General features: G+C 37.1%; 1 protein-coding gene across 3 annotated transcripts; it reads right to left on the bottom strand.

The window, feature by feature from the left end:
* Window positions 1–8,747: 8,747 nt before the first annotated feature.
* Window positions 8,748–20,367, bottom strand: LOC121644200. Of its 3 annotated transcripts, none has more exons than XM_041991987.1 (2): window positions 19,817–20,365; window positions 8,748–9,387 (listed from the first exon to the last, which is right to left on the bottom strand). In XM_041991987.1, exons 1-2 carry the CDS (start codon window positions 20,275–20,277, stop codon window positions 8,886–8,888), a joined length of 963 nt encoding a protein of 320 aa, XP_041847921.1. In that variant the 5' UTR covers window positions 20,278–20,365; the 3' UTR covers window positions 8,748–8,885. The 3 variants fall into 3 exon arrangements, with proteins under 3 accessions (XP_041847921.1, XP_041847920.1, XP_041847922.1); XM_041991986.1 differs by lacking the exon at window positions 19,817–20,365 and adding an exon at window positions 9,494–10,039; XM_041991988.1 differs by lacking the exon at window positions 8,748–9,387 and adding an exon at window positions 19,331–19,706 and having other exon boundaries at window positions 19,817–20,367.
* Between the last annotated feature and the right edge of the window lie 2,831 nt (window positions 20,368–23,198).

Raw genomic sequence — 23,198 nt, 5'->3', positions numbered from 1 at the left:
ACCAACTTTTGAGGCAGTCACTGCAATCAAACGATTCCTGTAACTGTCAATGAGACGTCTGCACCTCTCAGCAGGTATTTTGGCCCACTCCTCATTAACAAGTTGTCTCAGGTTTGAAGTGTGCCTTTTCCAGACGACATGTTTCAGCTCCTTCCAAAGATGCTCAATAGGATTTAGGTCAGGGCTCATAGAAGGCCACTTTAGAATGGGTTCGAGTTTTACAGACTTACTGAAAGGACTGATGCATTTGTGGGAATCTGGGGGGTGCGGGATGTGCTGTGTTCAGTCAGAGAGGGCTGCTTAATTTTGCATTTCTGAGGGTTGTTGGTTCTGGTTCTGTAGTTTCACAGTACTGGTCTCTCGGTAAAATCCCTCACCGAGGGCTTGATCCGGCTCTCTGAAGAAAATAAGATAAAGGAAACAGTGATCGATCTGCAGGCGCAGAGCATGGTATTTTCAGGGTTTCCAAAGCAGACGAAGGAGGACCCCAAGACCACGGTGAAAAACTTAAAACTTACCTGAAACTCCCGGAGGAAATGGTGAAAAACATCTTCTGTCCCAGAGTCTTTCATCTCGGCGGCAGGAAACGCAGGACCAGCAGACCAAGATCCAGTGTAGCGAAGTTCGTCAGCTTCAAACAGAAGGAGCAGGTGAAGAACCAGGGTCGTGAACTGAAGGAAACGAACTTCAGAGTAAATGACCAATAGAGAGATTCTGGACCGACAGAGAGTCCTGTCTCCCATCAGGAGAAAATCCATCGCTGAAGGCGCTCACACTGTCATCGCGGTGGATAAATAAAAAAACACTCAGGGGCAGGGGGAGGTGATTGCCCTGGGGGCTGCGATCGGAGTGGCTGCGCTGATGAGGGCTGCTGATCTTGGGGGATGCCCAGTCAGCCGCATCTGGGTGGGAGAAGATGGGAGGTGGCTGGGGGTGGATTTGTGGCTCGCAGTTCTCTGGTCCACCGGGGACGTCTCCCACAGGGCATGGTGGGAGGGAGGGAGGGCTAGGGAATGAGATTGGGAGGTTTGTATGCTGTGCTTGTGTTTATATTGTGTTTGTGGAGGTGTGTGTTAGGATAAGAGGGAGTGTGAGAAAAAAAAAAAGCTCTTTTGATTGGATGATCACGGTTCAATTTTACAGGCTGTACAGAAGAAAAGGACTGCGCTTTTTATGCATGTTCATTGAACACCGCAAAAAGTACCACCTAATGAACACAGACATGTTGTTTTTTTCAGCGCTTTCTGAAGCTTAAAAAAAAAAAAACAGTATATTTTACCCTGTTTTTGCCACCATTTTATTACAGCCAATTGAGTGGCAAATTTTGGCCCTTTTGGCTTGCTACACACACAGGGGCTAGCTACACGACCAGAAAATAGAAAAATGTTCCGTTTTTGTAACTGTCGCACAGCACTACAACCAATTGACTGACCAATGAGAGCAGGCTATACAGTGCAGTCTGCAAACACTACTTTACAATACTTTACGCAAAGATTATAGAGATAAAAATAAAAAGGCATCAATGTGGCACCAGGGTAAATTTGTCCAAATGTAGGTCCTGGATTTATCTGGATCAGCCTTAGGGTCTGCCATCAAATGATAATATTCACGATGCTGTTTCCCTATTTTGTCAAATCGGATTAACTCAGGGTTGACTTTTTCTTTTGTCAGTTTCTGTCAATTCAAGCAAATCTTCTGACTCTTCATCCTTCATGTCTTGTCTGTCACAGACTGGTTTGAAAATGTCAAAATTCCATTCAATATCAATACCAATCAAATGTGATTAATTTTTAAACATATTAAAAAACTGCATATTTTACCCCGTTTTTGCCACAAAACTGTGCTTTTAAAGCCATTATTCAACAACAACAGTAAAAAAATAAATAAATAAAAATAAAAACGCCTTAAATCTCAATCAAAATCTTGTTCAAAACATGGGGTTTATTTTTAAACATAAGATGTTATTTTGATCAGCTGTTGAAAAGTTGTGTTATATTCGTCTCAGAGAAAGCTGACAGTAGACAGATCAAGGAACTGAAGACAGTTTTTGGAAGGAAAAGTTTATGTATCACTGACTTTTCTCTAAAGGCCTACATTATTTAATTTCCATTTTGTGTTATTTCTGATACTATCTTTACCTTTGTAAATCATTAAGGTTTAAGATTCAATAATACTTTGGACCGACAAATATTGAGTATTTGTTTAACTGTTACAGCTGCCTACTCATTGTTGCCACCTGTGTCCTGTTCTGCATGCAAATCCCTACTTGCTGTTACCTGGTTGAGTTTGGCTGGAGCTGTCACACCTTCAACTTCTCCCTCCTCATTGGATATTGCTGGTCCAATCCCTGTGTGGTGAATGGTACATTCTGGGTCTTAAATAAATCATTTTAAATAAAAAATAGAGAAATGAAAATGCCACCTGGGGACTTTCACCCCAGGAAATCCTGCCAGAAAGGCATGTATGTTCAAATTGATGCACATGGACAGATGGATTGACAAGTTAAAAATCCTAATAAATACAGGGGTTAAAATAAAAATCTAATAAATCACTCCAACATAAAACCAAGGTGCAAATGGCTGGATTCTCACAGGGATCACAATCCTGAAAAGAGGAGGGTTTAATACATGCAATAAAAGAAAATAAACTAAAAACATAATACCATAAACCATAAACATACAGGCTTTCTCTTGCAAATGTCATCCAGCTTCTTTCTAGCAAAGTAATAGCAAAACACACTGCCTGACCAAAAAAAATAAAAAATAAATAAATAAAAAATAAAACATAGGCACCAAAAACAAAGCAAAAAAAAAGGTCACACTAATTTTCCGTTAGGCTACTTTTAGCTTTGTTTTGATAAGCTTCTGCAACATCACAATATTTATTTCCACCTATTGTGAACTTATTATTTTTTTTTTACCAATATCTTGTATTGATGATGGGGGAGGCCGATCACTGTACAAAGCCTTCTCCAGCACACCCCAAAGATTCTCAGTGGGGTTCAGGTCTGGACTCTGTGGTGGCCAATTCAAGTGTGAAAATTATGTGTCCTGCTCCCTGAACCACTCTTTCATGAGCTTGATGAATCCCAACATTGTCATCTCGGAATATGCCCGTACCATCAGGGGAAAAAATATCCATTGATGAAATTACCTGATCATTCAATATATCCAAGTAATCAGCTGAATTTATTCTTTGGTCACATAATGTTACTGAACCTAGACCTGACCAAGAGCAGCAACCCCAGATCATAGCACTTCCTCCACAACTTGTCCAGTAGGCACTGGACATGATTTCAGAATCAATTTATCTACCTCTCTTTTTACCCTGATGCTCCCATCATTATGGAACGGGGTAAATCTGGTCTCATCAGACCACACGATCTTCATTTGCTCCAGAGTAAAATCTTTATGCTCCCTTGGGTTCCCTTTGCATTTTGTGGAAATCCTCTTACTTTATCTATCTATCTATCTATCTATCTATCTATCTATCTATCTATCTATCTATCTATCTATCTATCTATCTATCTATCTATCTATCTATCTATCTATCTATCTATCTATCTATCTACAGTTACCTATTTTATTCCCAGTACTATGACTTTTTTAATGCCAACTGGTCTATGTAATAAACCTCAAATTATTAAAGCATATAATTAATTAAGAAGCACTGGTTAGAGTAATTTCATTCATGTACAAAGGACTATCAAACCTTAAAACAGACCCATCCACATATATTAAGAAGTGGAAGCGGGAAGGAGAGGAAAGTATTACTGAGGAGGAATGGACAATGATGTGGTCAAATCTTTTGAAATACATTAGTTTACAGAAATGGAGGGAATACAACTGGAAGTGTTTAATAAGGTTTTTTATTACACCAGCTCAGAAAGCCCACTATGATGAAACAACTGGGAGTTGCTGGAGAAAGTGTAATAAATATGCAAATCATTATCATAGTTTTTGGGATTGTCCAATCATTAAGGATTAATGGGAAGGGATATACAAAATATTACAAGACTTTTTCAAGAAGTTGACAGTTTTTGACATAAAGAGTATGTATTTTGGAATTTTACCATTAAAATGGACAAAGAAGGACAAATATATCATGGACGCTTTATTGATTGCAGCCAAAAAAGCAATCACGAGAAAATGGCTTTCACAAGAAAGCCCAATCTTGAATGAATGGATGAATATCACCATGGACATTTAGAATATGGAGAAAATAACAACCTTTATAAATTTCAAACTGGAATTATGTTCTGCATATTGGATAAAATGGATTAATTATGTTAAGCAGTTAAGGCCAGATCTGTTAACCAGCTGTTTGGAACAGGCCCCTGATCTGAGATTTCATTTTCTATGTAACAGGAAAAGACTTGACACATATGATGGAAGTAGCTGCAGACGTGCAAATAATGGTCCTTTGCTGTGACCAATACAACAGTTATTTTTTATTTTATTTTATTTTTTCTATAAAAATGGAATGAAACAGAGTAAAACTCACTAATCTGATCCACAACCAGTAATAAACTGAATGGGTGGAGGTGGGGTTGCTGCTTTGTTTGTCTGTGTTTTTGTGCTCTCTCTCTCTCTGTTGTGAAGTCAGTAAAAACAATGTTGGTTAAACAAAAAGGAAAAAAAGGAAAAATTAAATTAAATTGTGTTTAATCATACTTATCCATGTTACATGCATACTAGGCATAAATTCCCATATACAACTCACACATTGTCACATGTTTACTATTTCGAGCTCACGTTAATCCGTGGCCATGATTTAGTAACGTGTGGTCTCAGATTGTGATCTGTTTAATTTAAGAGTTAAAAGACAAAATGTGGCCAAAAATAACAGCCTTTTAAAAAGTAATGGAAACTCAGACAATAATATTCGATTACCTTTATTGTCATTGTATAATAAAAATTGAACATCATGAAAAATTCCTACTAAGGAACACACACCCAATAGTAAGTAACGAAAATAATAACAATAATCAGTTATCCATATATCATTAAGTTCATTCAAGGCAAGGATTGCTGTGGAGAAAAAGCTGCTCTTGAATCTTTTTGTCTGGGCTTTAAGTGATCTATAACACCTCCAGGAGGGGAGGAGGTTAAACAGCTGGTAGCCCGGATGGGTTTTGTCATTGATGAGGGTTGAAGCTCCAATGAGGTGTCCGACTTTGACAATATGTTCAATGGATTGTAGTCATGTGCTGTGTTAATCACCCTCTGAAGATGTTTCTTGCCTGCAGTAGAGCAGGCAGCAGAACACACAGTGATCCCATACACCAGGACACTCTCAGTAGCAGAAAGATAGATAAGTAGCTGCTTGTTTAGTCTGTGCTTTTTTAACAATATCAAGAAGTGGAGGTGTTGCTCCGCCTTTTTTCACCATGAAGAGGTGTTCACAATCCAGGTGAGGCTGTCGGAGAAGAGGATGTTCAGAAATGTAACCTTTTCCTCTCGTTAACTTTTGATTAAAAGCGGAGGAATGTCTGTTCTGTGCATCCTAAATTGAATGACAAATTCTTTGGGATTTTTTTCAAGATAAGATGAAATAAGATAAGGAAAGATAGTCCTTTATTGTCCCACAGTGGACAGAATATATAAGATTAGAGCGTTAACTGAACACCATTTGACGAGTTCCTCAGTGGCCTGCCTGTAGCAGTTTCATTTTTCCATGATGTCAGCGCGACTGTCATCTGTGAATTTTATGGTGGAATTTGGTGCATTGGCATGTCCTCCTCTGATATTAATTAGGAATATAAGAACTGTAATTGTCATTAAAATAGTAGAAACCAAGGTATCGCAATTGGATAGAAATTCTTCCTTTTTAATGGCCAAATAAAATGGCCATGTTATGCAGAAAACAATTTACATGACCTAAAATCTAAAGCTTGGCCCATTCTCAAACAAGAGATCTACACTGAAGAGTGCTCATAATTGAAAAGCTGTGTTAGGGAAAGCCGATTGTGACTGGATCAAAAAACTGATGACAGATTTTAGAAGGAAAGGTGGATGTACTGATCACTATTTCCTGAAGGCCTAAAAACAGTTTCATCCACATTTTGTGCTTATTTGTCATTCTCTCTTTGCCTTTATTAATCATTAGGGTTTGAGACTCAACATTACTTTGGACTGACAAATATTGACTATTTGTTCAACAATAAAATCAATTTGGAATGTTTTCCGGTCCAACCATGTTCTTATTTAGGAAAATCAGCTAGTTTACAGCATGCCACCAGTAATCATGTTTTCACATAAGCTTTATAATACTTAAAATATAGCAATGTTATTTAATTAGTCACTATCTTTAAAGGCAATGTGCCGAAAGTTTGCATATATTTGGATTAATGACTTTCAGATAACACATTTGTGCAAAGTGTAAACAGATAGATACACGTGCAAGGTTAATTATTATATCTTGTCCTCGATATATCTGTCACGTGCGGCACGGGAGTACAGAGCGGGGGTAATTAGGAGCACGTGAAGTGAATGAGAAATCAGATCACATGAAATAATGAGCTAGAAACAGAAAATACAGAGCACATGAGGGAAAACAGGAAAACTGAACTAAATATGACAAAACCAAAAACCTAAAGCATGAACATAACGGAAACCAAACACTGGGCCAAAGGAGAGAAGAAGGAAAAAAGGAGAAAGAGAGAAAGAAAGGAAAATAGAGACAATCAATGCAAATCTCTGGGTAATTAATGTGTATTTAGTGCCCTAAACACAAATGGGAATGTTTTAAGATGTTGACCCAGTTCTGACCGGGACGCGAACCCGCGACGGGTCATTGTGAACAGCATGGAAGATCACGTGACATGGCGTCCATCATGTGAATATAATAGACATGATATTTCCTCATATGGAGGGATACTTTTATGGACACACACGTACTTGTAAATAAAGACTATTAACAATATTTCAGCACCTTCATTCATTTATCTATCTAATAACATAATTCTGCTTTTAGTTCTAATATATTACAATGGTAAATTCAGTTTATATTTCTCTCTCTTCTCTCCAGGAATCAGAAGAGATGCAGGGCCAGCGAGTCATGACAGGATTTGGATGGCTGACCTCCTATTTCAGAATTTATTAACCTATTAAAGACCCTTTTTATTGGAGTGGAATACATCACACACATACACACACCCATTTGTGTACATTTGTGCTATACTACAACACTTCTCTGTTAGGCATACCATCTGGATGAAGAATCCACACACACACCTCCTCACACTACCAAATAAAAACTTCTGTCCATGCTACAACATTGGACATTTCTCAATCTAAAAAGAACAGGTGAAAATTTAACTCTATGTCATCCACTTGTGTTTGTGTGGCTACAGAAATCTTATTTGAATTTCTACTTAATCACATCTTTATTATTGTGTCAAAACGCAGTTTATGCTGTTGCATTTGGTACCAAAAGAACTGTAAAAGTAAACACCTATTAAACAGACACACACCCTCTGATACAGCTCGTACCACTTCTTCTGGCTGGGTGGTGTTGGCCTCCCCTGCAGGTCTTTCGATCTTTCGATCCTCCTCCTCCAGCCAAGCGACAGGCAACATTCGTGCATGTGAAATATTGTGCTTGTTCATGTAGACCTGCACACAGGGGCTAGCAACGCGACACAAGCAAATCGAAAAATGTTTAGTTTTTGTCGTGGTCACATGGCACTACAACCAATCAGCAAGGGGCTTCGTTGACTTACTTGTGGGTGTGTGCATGTGCACGCATGTTTCCCTGCTTGCGTATTGGTTGAGGTTTAAAGGAGCGGGATCAATTAGTATATATTCGAAACATTTAGTTTAAACATTTAGATTTAGATATAATATTTAGCAATTAGATATAATATTTAGCATTTAGATATAAGATTTGACTTTTACATTTAAGATTTAAATATATTATTTAAGATTTAAATGTATAATTTAAGATTTAGATATAACACTTAGATTTAGATTTAAACATTTAGATTTAGATATAATTTTCTGCATTTAGAAATTATATTTAGCATTTAGATATAAGATTTGGCTTTGAGATTTAAGATTCAAGATTTAGATATATTATTTAAGATTTAAATATAAGATTTAACATTTAGATATATAGCATTTAGATTAAGATTTATACATTTAGATTTCAACATTTAAATTTAAATTTAATATTTAGATTCAATGTTCTATTTGACCCTTATATAGGTGGTTAACAGTTATGTCAAATGTAGGAAAAATGTGCTAAATGTGAGATAAATGATGAAAATATGTCAGCTACAACTTTTATACTGAATTTTTCCACTTGGTACCCCATAGACAGGAGAAGGTTCAAGCATTTATCTGCTTCTCCGACAACCTCACCTGGACAATATCTGAGTATGTTAACCCTGATTTGAGTGAAACTCAGAGTTTTCCATTCTGCAAAGAGGAGTAAGTCTTACCCTGAGTCTGTTACCATGGTTACTGACCCTGTGAAGCAAATATACTCGTTGGCAGGTTCACTATGAAGAAATCATAATAAGGTTTAAGAGGAAAGACATGAAACACTTTGTGCTCTATAAACACTATACTTTTATTTAAAAGAATTTATTATTACTGTTCTAACAGTCAATAATAATAATTACAGTATAATTTAGCTGCATTGTTTTACAAAAAATCTGCACAAATTATATTAGTTGACATCCTTTTTGAAAATATTTGTACATGTGATGACAATTCAGAATCAAAGCAGAAAAGTGTAACCGACAGTCATTCTTCATGTTATCCAGTTAATCACTGAAGAAAAGCAACAATTTGAATATATATTAAGCATTAACATATTTAATTCTCCTGGGGATATACTGCACTGTGTATCTGTTAGAATTTCAAGAACTGGTCAGCGGACTATTCCCATTTTCCCAGTGCATTTCTTCTCAGGTCAAAATCCTCTCTTTGGGTAAGCAAGTCTCCAATGGAGGTGAATTTGAGTGCATCAAAGTGGAAAAATATGGCTTTTGTAAATTCCATCTCTGCAACGTGGAGCAGCCATGACTTTGGGTCTCTCAGCTCTATACCAAAAATGTTCTTTGGTTTGCATTTCTGAAGGCTTTCTTTGGTGTAGTCATCAGATTTCTCCACTTCAGCCAAAAATTCTGTGTCAGCTATCTCTGGATCACAATTGACATTTAAGATGGTGTCACCTTTTTTGTGCACCTCTGCTTGCTGAAACCTGTCTAAGTCAACTTCGGTACCATTGTTGATTCGGCCAAGGTGAATAAACAAAGAATGTGTGACATAATATCCCAGGATGAAATTAATCTTTGTGATGTCCTCATGTAATGGTGTGCTGTAATTTTCTCCCAGTTGGTCTAGAGCTTGTGTATCAGCATCTAAATGCTTTATGCACCTTTGTGGAAGAGATAGACAACACAATCACATTAGATCACATAGTCACACATGGCAAACTGAATGTTTAAGACACACATAAAGTAAATATACAATTCTGTGCCTACCTCTCCGTCTCCTGTTTCATCCTGGTGGGGTTGTTGGCAATATGTGGTACCAGTCTCAGGTATTTGCTTATGGTGTAGACATGAGGTGGGTAGTATCCCCTTGGATCCTTCACGAACAAACCTGGAATGGGCTTAGAATCTGACACCAGTTCTCCCTTGACTGTTTTGGCAAGTGTGTCAAACAGCACAGCAAGAGACAGGGCCACTACTCCAACCCCACCAAGAGTCACCTTGCCCTCCCTGCCAAAAGTGGTCCTCAGGCCCTGGGTGAAGTCCTCCAGCTGCTTGGAAGTCAGAGAGCTCTGAACTGCTGTGTAGTGCTCCTTCAGGTGTTGTGAAGAGTTGATGCTCAGCATGTTGGCGAAATGAGGATGAGGGGTGTAGTTTGGGAAAGGGCAGATGACTCGAGCAACAGCAGCCAGGCGGGCTGAATCTTCAGCAGGACAATGCATGTTGCCCATTCTGTTATGAAAATGTAGTCAGGGGTTTGTCAAATAAAAGAAATGTACCTGCAATCACTGCTTATCATAGTCTGCATGTTTCCATCTGTGGACATCCCAGATATAGCCAGGACAGTATTAATAATTAACCTTGCACGTGTCTCTGTCTGTTATGGAAGCCTGTTTCTGCCACTTAAAATAAAAAGAATCGCACAAAGAATCTCATAATTATGAGATTGTGTTCCTTTCTCTGTGTACTCCCACTCAACATGTATTTAAAGATGTATTTAAGATGTATTTAAAAAAACACTTCTGAGAAACTAATGTTTGTTTTGTTTAAGGAGCGTATGCTAAAGGGAAGGGATGTAGATAATCTGGCTGGATGGTGTCTGTTGTCCCTAGTGAGCCACCTTACCAGAGAGTAACAACACTGTCTGCAGATTATTATGGAAGGTCACTGTATATGTGCCTCTTCCCATGTTTGCCTTCCTGGTGAGTAAGCTCCCCATTAAAATCAGTTAACAGCAATGTTGTAATATGCCGTGGTCCTCTTTCAGCCATATATGACAAGACCTCTTCATCAGTCAACAGTGGAGTAAACTAAAGGAACATTATCACTGCTTGTATCTGAAAAAATGCTCCTGGTTGCCACATATAAGACATCTATGGTATTTGTTGCTTCAGACTCACGCAGACATGCTCAGATATAACAGTGTTTATCTGGTGTATTTAAAACTTTTTGTGGAACTGTTCCACTGCTGTTCTCTAGTTGTGAGTGCCTGTAACTGTCCTTTTTTAGTCATATTTAGCAATTCCATTAACATGCTAACTACCTTATCCTTTTCCAGTCGCTGTAGGATTTCCTCTGAAACATGCCTGGACCTTAAGAAGTCACATAGTTCAATCATCCTGTGACAGTTCAACACAATAATATTTAAAAAATACTGGATATTGAAATATAGACTTTTAAAAGATGTAGCCAACTTTACAGTCTTTCATTATTTCATTGACACATTGATTTCAGAAGATTCTCCAACTAAACATAATTATCTCAAAATTCAAGTCATATTTTGTACAATTTCACTATCATGCCAAATGCTCATGAAGAATGGTTTGTGTTATCACTGAGCTTAAGTTTAATCTATCTTAAAATTATCTGAACAATAAATGACCATAAACCAATGCAGCATTCATAATCTAGACATGAAGAAAAATAAACCAAAGTTATGGAATTAAAAAAAATAAATAAAGGAACATGCAAACATGGCATTTTATTAAATTATAAAATTTACCTCTGAATATATCCAGGCTGCGGAGGGACACCCCACATATGTGGTGTTCTGAAAGCTGAACAAAGATAAACACTGAACATTACAATATGTGTTGCCCCTAATCTGAGATTTCATTTTCTATGTAACAGAAAAAGACTTGACACATATAATGGAAGTAGCTGCAGATGTGCAAATAATGGTTCTTTGCAATGACCAATACAACAGTTTTTAATTTTATTTTATTTTTTTCAATAAAATGGAATAAAACAGAGTAAAAGTCACTAACCTGATCCACAACCAGGAATAAACTTAGTGGGTGGAGGTGGGGGTATTGCCTTAGTTGTCTGTGTTTTTGTTTTCTCTCTCTCTCTGTTGTGAAGTCAGTAAAAAGAATGTTGGTAAAAAAATAAATAAATAACTTAAACTGAATTTAATCATATTTATCCATGTTACATGCATACTAGGCATTAATTCCCATACATAACTCAGATGTTGTCACAAGCTGACAGCGCACAGCTCGGTTGACAGCTAGCGGCACAACAATGGGCCCGAAGAAAGTTCCCTCAACAGAGGAGATAGAGGACATAAAGAAATCCCTGGACTTTCTGTCTGGGGAAGTCTCTACTGTCAGGATCCAACAAAGGAACATCCTGGACCTGGTGGAAGAGATTAAAACTCTGCGACTGCAGAACATAGAAAAGGAGAAGCGGATCAGCTACCTCGAGAATCGAGTGACAGACCTGGAGCAATACACCCGCATAAATGACATCATTGTGACCGGGCTGCCGATCAAACCTCGGTCATATGCAGGAGCAGTGTCGGGGGAAGAGGGAGAGAACCAGAGCGAGAAGAACGCGAACTCTGTAGAGCAACAAGTGATGGCATTCCTTCAATCCAAAGGGATTGAGGTAAGCGACAAAAACATCGACGCATGTCACCCTCTCCCACGGAATAACAACACGGGAAAATCAGCAGTAATAATTCGTTTTGCAAATAAAAAGCATAAAATGGATCTGTTAAGACAAGGGCGCAAACTTAAGGGATCGGATGTCTATCTGAATGAACATTTGACTAAAAAGAATGCAGATATAGCCAGAAAGGCAAGACTATTGAGGAAGCAAGGAAAAATACAGAACACTTGGACACAAAACTGCAAAGTATTTATTAAACTGAAAGGTACTCCTGAAGAGGCCAAGGTCCTGGTTATCCGTGACATTGGGGAATTGGACAAGTTCTGATGGAAGCACACTCGAGTAGCTAAATGGAGAGAGGCGGGAACTGAATACAACTAACAATCATGACAAAGCATCTGGCTAAAGAACTGGACACTTTTACTTACACTGAATATAAAACACAAGATATGGAAAATAATATTGATCCGGAAAACAACTTGCTCACCAATATCATTACCAATTGCAACTATTATACAGAAAATAAATACAATGCAGAAATCAAATCTAAGCACAAAATATCAATTATTCACTTTAACAGCAGAAGTCTATATGCCAACTTCCACAAAATTAAAGACTATCTTAGCCAGTTCAGTACTCCATTCAGCATTATAACTGTCACAGAAACTTGGATTAAGAATGAAACAGGATCAGAAGATTTTGAACTAGATGGTTACGAATTTAATTATATAAATAGGAGAAACCAAAATGGAGGAGGAGTGGCAATATATGTGGAAAATGGTTTAAAATATAAAGTTATTGAAAATATGACTGAAGCTGTGGATGAATTACTTGAGTGTATAACAATAGAAATCTGTCTGGAAAAAATGAAGAATATATTGGTCAGCTGTATATATAGATCACCTGGTTCAAATATTGATGTATTCAAGGATTGGATGGAAAGCATGTTTACAAAAGCAATAATACAAAAAGTACTGTACATTTGTGGTGATCTTAACATTGATCTGTTGAATCCAAGGAAACATAAAGGGACGGAAGATTTTATAAACTTGATGTTTAGCATAGGGTTGTATCCAACAATCACCAAACCAAGCAGGATCACATCCCACTGTGCAACTCTAATAGACAACATATTTACAAACACACTGGAAAACAATACAGAAAGCGGACTTTTTCTAACAGACATCAGTGACCATTTACCTGTTTTTGCCTTGCATGATTATAATTGCAGAAAGAAAGAGAATGTTAATAAATGTAGATATTTTAGATTAAAAACTGAAGAAGCCATGATTGCATTAAAAAATGATTTATCATTACAGAACTGGGATATCGTCTATGAAGAAAAAGATACCAATAAAGCATATGAGAAGTTTTTAGAAATATTTAAATTGTTATATAATAAAAATTGTCCTGTAAAAACATGTAGGTATACAGATAGACATAAAAACAGTCCGTGGATCACAAAGGGGCTGCAAAAAGCATGTAAGAAGAAAAACAAGTTATATAGGATATTTTTAAAAAAGAGGACATTAGAAGCTGAAGTAAAATATAAGAAATATAAAAATAAACTAACTAATATCACGAAGAATTGTAAGAAAGAATATTATGATAAACTATTAGAAAAAAATAAAAATAACATTAAAGGTTTATGGAATATTCTAAATGGCATTGTAAGAAGTTCCAAAAATATAAATTACCCAGAATACTACACTGTTGAGGACAGGACTATTCATAATATGGTTGATGTGGCGAATGGTTTTAACCATTTTTTTGTAACGGTGGGATCAGAATTAGCCAAAAAAATAAAGGAACCAGATTCAGTTGAAATGGGAGATGTAGAGTATATGGTGGAGAGAAATCCAAGTACAATTTTTTTGGAAGCACTTGATGAAAGAGAAATAATTAAAATAGTAGGAAATTGTAAAAATAAAACCTCAACAGACTGGAACGATATTGATATGACAACAGTGAAGACTGTAATTAATGAAATTGTAAAACCATTCACCTACATCTGTAACTTGTCTCTTCAATCAGGTACATTTCCCAATTCAATGAAACTGGCTAAAGTAATTCCATTGTTTAAAAATGGAGATAAACATCATTTTACCAATTACAGACCTGTTTCTCTTCTCCCGCAATTTGCCAAGATTCTTGAAAAACTATTTGCAGAGAGACTGAATAAATTCATAGAAAAACATAACTTACTTTCAGAAACCCAGTATGGATTTAGAAAGGACAGATCAACATCACTGGCACTGATGGAATTAACTGAAGAAATCACTGACTGGATTGATAATAAAAAAATAGCTGTGGGAGTATTTTTAGATCTCAAGAAGGCCTTCGATACCATAGATCACAACATATTGTTAAGTAAACTGGAGAGGTATGGGATAAGGGGGGTGGGGCTGAGATGGGTAATGAGCTATTTAAAGGACAGGAAACAGTTTGTTCAACTTGGGGAACATAAATCAAAGTGTATGGATATTACATGTGGGGTGCCGCAGGGGTCAGTGTTGGGTCCAAAACTATTCATCATCTACATCAATGATATATGTAAAGTATCAGAGTTACTTAAAGTTATTTTATTTGCAGATGACACAAGTGTTTTTCATTCTGGGGATAATTTGCAGCAGATTTTGGGGGAGATGACAAAAGAAATAAGCAAATTGAAACTGTGGTTTGATAGAAATAAATTATCCTTAAATTTGAGTAAAACAAAGATTATAATATTCGGACATAAATTTATTGATTCACATGTAGAACTCATAATTGACAATATGAAAATAGAAAGAGTAAATGAAATTAAATTTCTTGGTGTACTTCTGGACCACAAAATCTGCTGGAAGCCACATGTAAGCCACATAAGAACAAAACTAGCAAAATGCACTGCAATATTTAGGAAAAGTAGTCACATGTTGGATCAGAAATCATTGCATATTCTCTATTCTTCATTGTTTTTACCATATTTGACATACTGTGTGGAAGTCTGGGGAAATACCTATAAAAGCACCCTACAGCCGATATGCACAATGCAAAAAAGAGCAATAAGGGCAATAAACAAAACAGGATTTAGGGAACATACAAACCAACTTTTTATTAGCTCACATGCAATGAAATTTATGGATTTGATTAAATTTAAAACTACTCAAATAATGTATAAAGCAAGGAATAGATTATTACCAAGAAACATTCTGGACAGATTCACCGATAGGGAAGGGGGTTACAATCTAAGGGGAGATCTAAATTTTAAAAAACATAAAGTAAGAACAACACTGAAAAGTATGTGCATATCAAACTGTGGGGTGAATTTTTGGAATAGCTTGGATGATAGGTTAAAACAGAGCCTAAACATAAATATATTTAAAAAAAGGTATAAGGAATTAATTCTAGTAACATACATGGAAGAGGAGGGATAAACATAGCTATACTGTATTATATATGAGGTGATATATTATTATGTGATAAACTGGTAGTCTGAATATGTATGTGTGTATACAAATATATATGGAAGAGAAATTATTTTATGTGTTATATGTCAATAAAAGTGGATGCATAGTAAAAGTTATATTGATAAGAATATTGGTAATATGTAAACATATAACGTCACAACAAAAGATGACTAGGAAGGGGTGGGAGTAACAAAAAGTGTATACTTCTTCCCACTCCTTTTTCGAACCTGTTAACATTTTGATTTGTACAAGCAATGTGTTTTGGTTTTCTAAAGAATTGTTTTCTCTTGTTTTGAAACATATTTTTATTTTATATTTTTTATTTTTTGTTCGAAATAAATTTGTTCATTCATTCATTCATTCATTCATTCATTCATTCATTCATTCATTCATTCATACTATCTGACATGTTAATCCGTAGCCATGACTTAGTAATGTGTGGCCTCAGATTGTGATCTGTTTAATTTACGAGTTAAAAGACAAAATGTGGTCAAAAATAATTCTAATGGTCTTCAAAAAGGCAGGCAGAGCAGGAAGACACACAGTGTGCCACACAGTGATCCCATACATCAGGATGCTCTTTGTAAAAGAAAGATAGATTATGAGTAGCTGCTAGCTTAGTCTGTGCTTTTTTTACAATCTCAAGAAGTGGTGGGTGGCATTGCTGCACCTTTTTCACCTTAAAGACGTGTTCACAATCCAGGTGAGGTTGTCGGAGAAGAGGATGTTAAGAAATGTAACCTTTTCCTCTTGTTCACCTTTGATAAAAAGCGAAGGAATGTCTGTTCTGTGCATCCTAAGAATAGAGCGCTAACTGAATACCACTTCATTAGTTCCTCAGTGGCCTGCCTGTAGCAGTTTCATTTTCCCCTGATCAGCCCAACTGTCATCTGTGAATTTTATGGTGGAATTTGGTGCATTGGCACTTTCCTCCTCTGATATAAATTAGGAATATAAGAACTGTAACTGTCAATAAAATAGTAGAAACCAAGGTAATGGATTTGGATAGAAGTTCTTACGTTTAAATGGCTAAAAAAGATGGCCATGGTATGCAGAAAACAATTTCCAAGACCTAAAATCTAAAGCTTGGTCCATTCTCAAACAAGAGATCTACACTGAAGAGTGCACTATGTTCATAATTGAAAAGCTTTGTCAGAGAAAGCCGACTATGACTGGATCAAGAAACAGAGTAGATTTTAGAAGGAAAGGTGGATGTACTGATCACTATTTCCTAAAGGCCTAAAAACATAGTTTCATCCAAATTTGGTGCTTGTTTGTCATTGTTTCTTTGCCTTTATTAATCATTAAGATTTAAGAATCAACATTCCTTTGGACTGACAAATATTGACTATTTGTTCAACAATAAAATCAATTTGGAATGTTTTCCAATCCAGCCATGTTCTTATTTAGGAAAATCAGCTAGTTTACAGCATGCCACCAGTAATCATGGTTTCTCATAAGCTTTTGTTTCATACTGAAAATATAGCTATGCTACTTAATTAGTCACTATCTTTAAAAGCAGTATGCCAAAGGTTTGCAATATATTTGGATTAATGACTTTCTGATAAAACATTTCTGCAAAGTGTAAACAGATAGATACACGTGCAAGGTTAATTATTATATCATGTCCTCGATATATCTGTCACGTGTGGTAGGGGGGGGGGGACCCAAAATGCAGGCAGATCAGGCAGGAAGTAAAATGGTGCAGGTAAAAGGTTTATTTCCAAAAAAAAAAAAAACCCAGGAACAGAAAATCTAAACATAATAGGGATTTTACCATGAGGATCTGACCAAGAACAACTGAAAACCTAGGGGTATTTATACAGGGGGTTAGGGTTAGGGGTTAGGGGTTAGGGAGTAATTAGGAGCAGGTGAAGTGAATGAGAAATCAGACCAAGTGAATTAATGAGCCAGGAACAGAAAAAAATGAGCACATGAAGGAAAACAGGAAAACTGAACTCAACATGACAAAACCAAAAACCTAAACCTAAAGCATGAACATAACAGAAACCAAACACTGGGCCCAAGCCGGGCAGGTGGAGGAGGGACCAGGCCCAATCAAAACAGTCTGGGCGACATAATTCAGGGGGATGGCCATGCATACAGCAGGCTTGGCTCCGGGGATTGGCCAGGTGGCATAGCAGACAGCAAGCCTGGCTCAGGAGGTCGCCTGAGAGGCTGCACAGACAGAAGTACAGTCTCTGGAATGGGACCGGTAGGCCACGCAAACTGTTGCAGGACCTCTGGAGGGTGGCCAAGAGGCTGCACAGACAGGAGCAGGACTTCTGGAGGGCGGCCGTGCCCATTGTATCTCTGGAGGGCAGCCCGGAGGGTGCACTGACTGGAGCTGGATCTTTGGAGGGCACGCCGACTGAAGCTGGATCCCTGGAAGTCAGCCTGGAGGCCACCTAGACTGGGTCTCAGGAGGCCGGCTGGGAGGCGACGCAGACAGGTGCTGGATCTCAGGATGGTGGCTGGGAGGCGCTGCAGACAGGAGCATAATCTCTAGGGGGCTCTGTAGCATCCACAATGGTGAGCCCAGGTGCCAGACGCAGAATGACCTTCTGTGAGACCACTGGCGGTGGCGGAGGAGCGATCTTCCTCCTCCAGCCAAGCAACAAGTGACATTCGTGCATGTGAAATATTGTGCTCATTCACGTAAACTTGCACACAGGGGCTAGCAATGCGACACAAGAAAATAGATAAATGTTCAATTTTTGTTGTGGTTGCATGGCACTACAACCGATCAGCGAGAGGCTTCATTGACTTGCTTGTGTGTGTGTGTGTATGTGTGTGTGTGTATGTGTGTTTGTGTGTGTGTGTGTGTGCGCATGTTTCCCTGATTTCATATTGGTTGAGGTTTGAAGGGGTGGGGTCAGTTAGCATATATTTGAAACATTTGGGTTAAACATTTAGATTTAGATATAATATTTAGCTATTAGGTATCATATTTAGCATTTAGATATAAGATTTAACTTTTACATTTAAGATTCAAGGTTTAAATATATTATTTAAGATTTAAATATAATATTTAACATTTAGACATAACATTTAGATTTAGATATCACTTTTAGCATTTAGATATTATATTTAGTATTTAGATATAAGATTTGGCTTTGAGATCTAAGTTTCAAGATTTTGTTATATGATTTAAGATTTAAACATAGAATTTAACATTTTTATATAACATATGACATTTTGATTTAGATTTAAACATTTAAATTTAATATTTAGATTAAATGTTCTATTTGACCCTTATATAAGTGGTTAACAGTTATGTCAAATGTAGGAAAAATGTGCTAAATGTGAGATAAATGAAGAAAATATGTCAGCTACAACTTTTATACTGAATTTTTCCACTTGGTACCCTATAGACAGGAGAAGGTTTAAGCATTAACATCCGCTTGTCCGACAACCTCACCTGGACAAACTCTGAGTATGTTAACCCTGAGCTGAGTGAAACTCAGGATTTTCCATTCTACAAAGAGGAGTAAGTCTTACCTTGAGTCTGTTACCATGGTAACTGACCCTGTGAAGCAAACATAGTTGTTGGCAGGTTCACTATGAAGAAATCACAACAAGGTTTAAGAGGAAAGACATGAAAAACTTTGTGGTCTAGAAACACTATACTTTTTATTTCAAAGATTTTATTAATATTGTTCTAACAGTCAATAATAACAATAGCAGTATAGTTTAGCTGCATTGTTTTACAATGAATCTGTACAAATTATATTAGTTAAGACATCTTATTAGAAAATGTTATAAAATATTATGTCGAGTAGCCTTGACTTTGGGTATTCCTATTCCAAACAGAAAATATCCTTTGGTTTGCATTTCTGAAGGCTTCTTTGGTGTAGTTGTCAGATTTCTCCACTTCAGCCAAAAATTCTGTTTCAGCTATCTCTGGATCACAGTTGCCATTAAAGATGGTGTCGCTTTTGTTGTACACCTCTGCTTGCTGAAACCTGCCCAAGTCATCTTTGGTACAATTGTTGATTCGGTCGAGGTGAACAAACAAAGAAAATGTGACAAAATATCCCAGCATGAAATTAATCTTTGTGACGTCCTCATGTATTGGTGTGCTGTGATTTTCTCCCAGTTGGCTTAGAACATGTGTATCAGCATCTAAATGCTTTATGCACTGTTATGGAAGAGATAGACAACACAATCACATTAGATCACATAGTCACGCATGGCAAACTGAATATTTAAGACACATGTACATAAAGTAAATATACAATTCTGTGCCTACCTCTCCGTCTCCTCTTTCATCCTGGTGGGGTTGTTGGCAATATGTGGTACCAGTCTCAGGTATTTGCTTATTGTGTAGACCTGAGGTGGGTAGTATCCCCTTGGATCCTTCACGAACAAACCTGGAATGGGCTCAGAGTCTGACACCAGTTCTCCCTTGACTGTTTTGGCAAGTGTGTCAAACAGCACAGCGAGAGACAGGGCCACTACTCCAACCCCACCAAGAGTCACCTTGCCCTCCCTGCCAAAAGTGGTCCTCAGGCCCTGGGTGAAGTCCTCCAGCTGCTTGGAAGTCAGAGAGCTCTGAACTGCTGTGTAGTGCTCCTTCAGGTGATGTGAAGAGTTGACGCTCAGCATGTTGGCGAAATGAGGATGAGGGGTGTAGTTTGGGAAAGGGCAGATGACTCGAGCAACAGCAGCCAGGCGGGCTGAATCTTCAGCAGGACAATGCATGTTGCCCATTCTGTTATGAAAATGTAGTCAGGGGTTTGTCAAATAAAAGAAATATACCTGCAATCACTGCTTATCATAGTCTGCATGTTTCCATCTGTGGACATCCCAGATATAGCCAGGACAGTATTAATAATTAACCTTGCACGTGTCTCTGTCTGTTATGGAAGCCTGTTTCTGCCACTTGAAATAAAAAGAATCGCACAAAGAATCTCATAATTATGAGATTGTGTTCCTTTCTCTGTGTACTCCTACTCAACATGTATTTAAAGATGTATTTAAGATGTATTTAAAAAAACACTTCTGAGAAACTAATGTTTGTTTTGTTTAAGGAGCGTATGCTAAAGGGAAGGGATGTAGATAATCTGGCTGGATGGTGTCTGTTGTCCCTAGTGAGCCACCTTACCAGAGAGTAACAACACTGTCTGCAGATTATTATGGGAGGTCACTGTATATGTGCCTCTTCCCATGTTTGCCTTCCTGGTGAGTAAGCTCCCCATTAAAATCAGTTAACAGCAATGTCGTAATCTGTTGTGGTCCTCTTTCAGCCATATATGACAAGACCTCTTCATCAGTCAACAGTGGAGTAAACTAAAGGAACATTATCACTGCCTGTATCTGAAAAATGAGAAAAGATTCTCCAACTGAACATAAGTATCTCAAAATTCAAGTCATATCTTGTACAATTTCACTATCATGCCAAATGCTCATGAAGAATGGTTTGTGTTATCACTCAGCTTAAGTTTAATCTATCTTAAAATTATCTGAAGAACAATAACTGACCATAAAGCAATGCAGCATTCATAATCTAGATTTGTAGAAAAATAAACCAAATTTATGGATTTAAAAAAAGGAACATGCAAACATGGTATTATGCAGGGAGGACATTCCTTAAAATTTACCTCTGAATATATCCAGGCTGCTAAGGGACATATGTGGTGTTCCGAAAGCTGACCAAAGATAAACATTGAACATTACAATATGTGTTGCCCCTAATCTGAGATTTCATTTCCTATGTAACAGGAAAAGACTTGACACAGATAATGGACGTAGCTGCAGATGTGCAAATAATGGTTCTTTGCAAAGACCAATACAACAGTTATTTTTTTATTTGATTTTATTTTTTTCTATCAAATGGAAAAAAACAGAGTAAAACTGATTCTATCCAGAGTCAGTATGCTTAAGGACAGCGATTCCAAGGGTTTGAGTACCAAATAAAGTGGCCCTTGATATTTATTCAGAACTGTTTCATGACATGAATCCCCCCAAAAAACATTTAACAAGCTAGACCTAAAAGATAATAGAGAATTAGGTTCCTTTTGTCAACAGGCTCAAATCTTGTTGCAAACATTGGGTTCATTTTTAAACATAATATAATAATATAATATTATAATATAATATTAATCAGCTGTTGAAAAGCTGTGTTTCTTTCTTATTTTTGCCTCAGCTGACAGTAGACAGATCAAGTAACTGATTTTGGAAGGAAAGGCGGATTTTCTGAAGACCTAAAACATTATTTAATTCTCATTGTGTGTTGTTATTTCTCATAATATTTTTTCCTTTGTAATTCATTAAGGTTTAGGATTCAATAATACTTTGGACAGACAAATATTGACTATATTTGTTCAACAATACAATCAACCCTGAAGAATAATGTTTACCTGTCCAACTATGTTCTTATTTAGGACAATCAGCTAGTTTACATCACCCCACCACTAATCATGTTTTGTCAAGACTTCTTGTCAAAATTTGGAATATGGCGATGTTATGCTATTAGTTATATTATCATAAAAGGCATTGCACCAAAATATTGCAATGTATTTGTAAAAATAATGTTCAGATAAAACATTTTTCTAAAATATAAACAGAGTCATGTACAAAGTTAATTAATAATTCTGTCCTGGCTATATCTGGGACGTCTACAGACTGATGCATGCAGACTTCGATCAACAGTGAATTAAAGATTAATTCCTCTTTGCCAAATCTCTGACTACATCTTCACACCATAATTGGAAATGTGCTGCATCCTGCTGAAGGTGCAGTCCACTTGGCTGTTGCTCAAGTCATCGGCCCTTTTACAAGCTACCCCCTGAACACTTCTTTTTTTTCTGCTTCCTGCTCAGGAGCCTTCAGGTATTACACATTACTGAGGAGGAAAGACATTAGCAATGATCTCAAATGAGTGAGACAAGAACTGGACTGAAACTTATCAGCAACAGGTTTCAAGGAGTAATGAATTCTGCCCAGAGCAGTGTAGGATCATCTTGGGAAAGAACAGAACTAAAGGTAGCCAACATGTAAAGAAGAGATTTAAAAAGGCCTTCAAGAAGCCCGGAGAACTATTTCTAAAGACTAATTTCACAAGAAAATTACAAGAAAGGTTGTCTAATGGGTCAGACTGGGCTGAAGATGGAGATGATAAATACTGATTTTCAAGTTTGTTACAATTGTACAGAAGCTTATTTTTCTTACACCATGTTTTAATGTTTCACACTCTATACCTGTCCTGTTATCCTGGCAGTAAGGTGTATAAAGAAATGAGGTACAGCTCAAGTCTGTGGATAAATGGCTTAATTTGCAAAGGTGTGCTTACTGTTTTTTTTTTTTTTTTTTTTTTTTGTTTGTTTTGTTTTTCATGACGCTATAAGACTAAATAATAAAAATTCAGAAATTAAAAATGTAAAAAAAATGTGTGGTGGTGGGGGCTCGTGAATGGGCGCACACTCAAATGCAGGATGGCGCACACACAAGGCACATCAATCTCACGTTTGCTCGGATTTCTTCTGAGTGGATTAAAACAGCCTAAAGGTGGAGAACAAATTGTGAAGGTTTGCTGGCGGACTGGAGTTTAATCCTTTGAGCTTTTGGGAGACAGACAGAGAGAGAGGGATGGAGAAGTGTCCGCTTTCGGGTTTGGCGCATTTTGTGAGAAA

Source organism: Melanotaenia boesemani, chromosome 8 (assembly GCF_017639745.1).
Source record: "Melanotaenia boesemani isolate fMelBoe1 chromosome 8, fMelBoe1.pri, whole genome shotgun sequence".
NCBI classification, from domain to species: domain Eukaryota; kingdom Metazoa; phylum Chordata; class Actinopteri; order Atheriniformes; family Melanotaeniidae; genus Melanotaenia; species Melanotaenia boesemani.
The sequence above is the reverse complement of the archived record's forward strand: the minus strand, read 5'-3'. Positions and strand labels throughout refer to the sequence as shown.

Excerpts from the sequence above, each read along its gene's own strand:
- LOC121644200 (XM_041991987.1), bottom strand. The coding sequence starts at position 20,277 with ATGGGCAACATGCATTGTCCTGCTGAAGATTCAGCCCGCCTGGCTGCT. Across the intron at positions 9,388-19,816 it reads ATGAAAGAGGAGACGGAGAG|GTGCATAAAGCATTTAGATG; the intron begins GTAGGCACAGAA and ends TCTTCCACAAAG.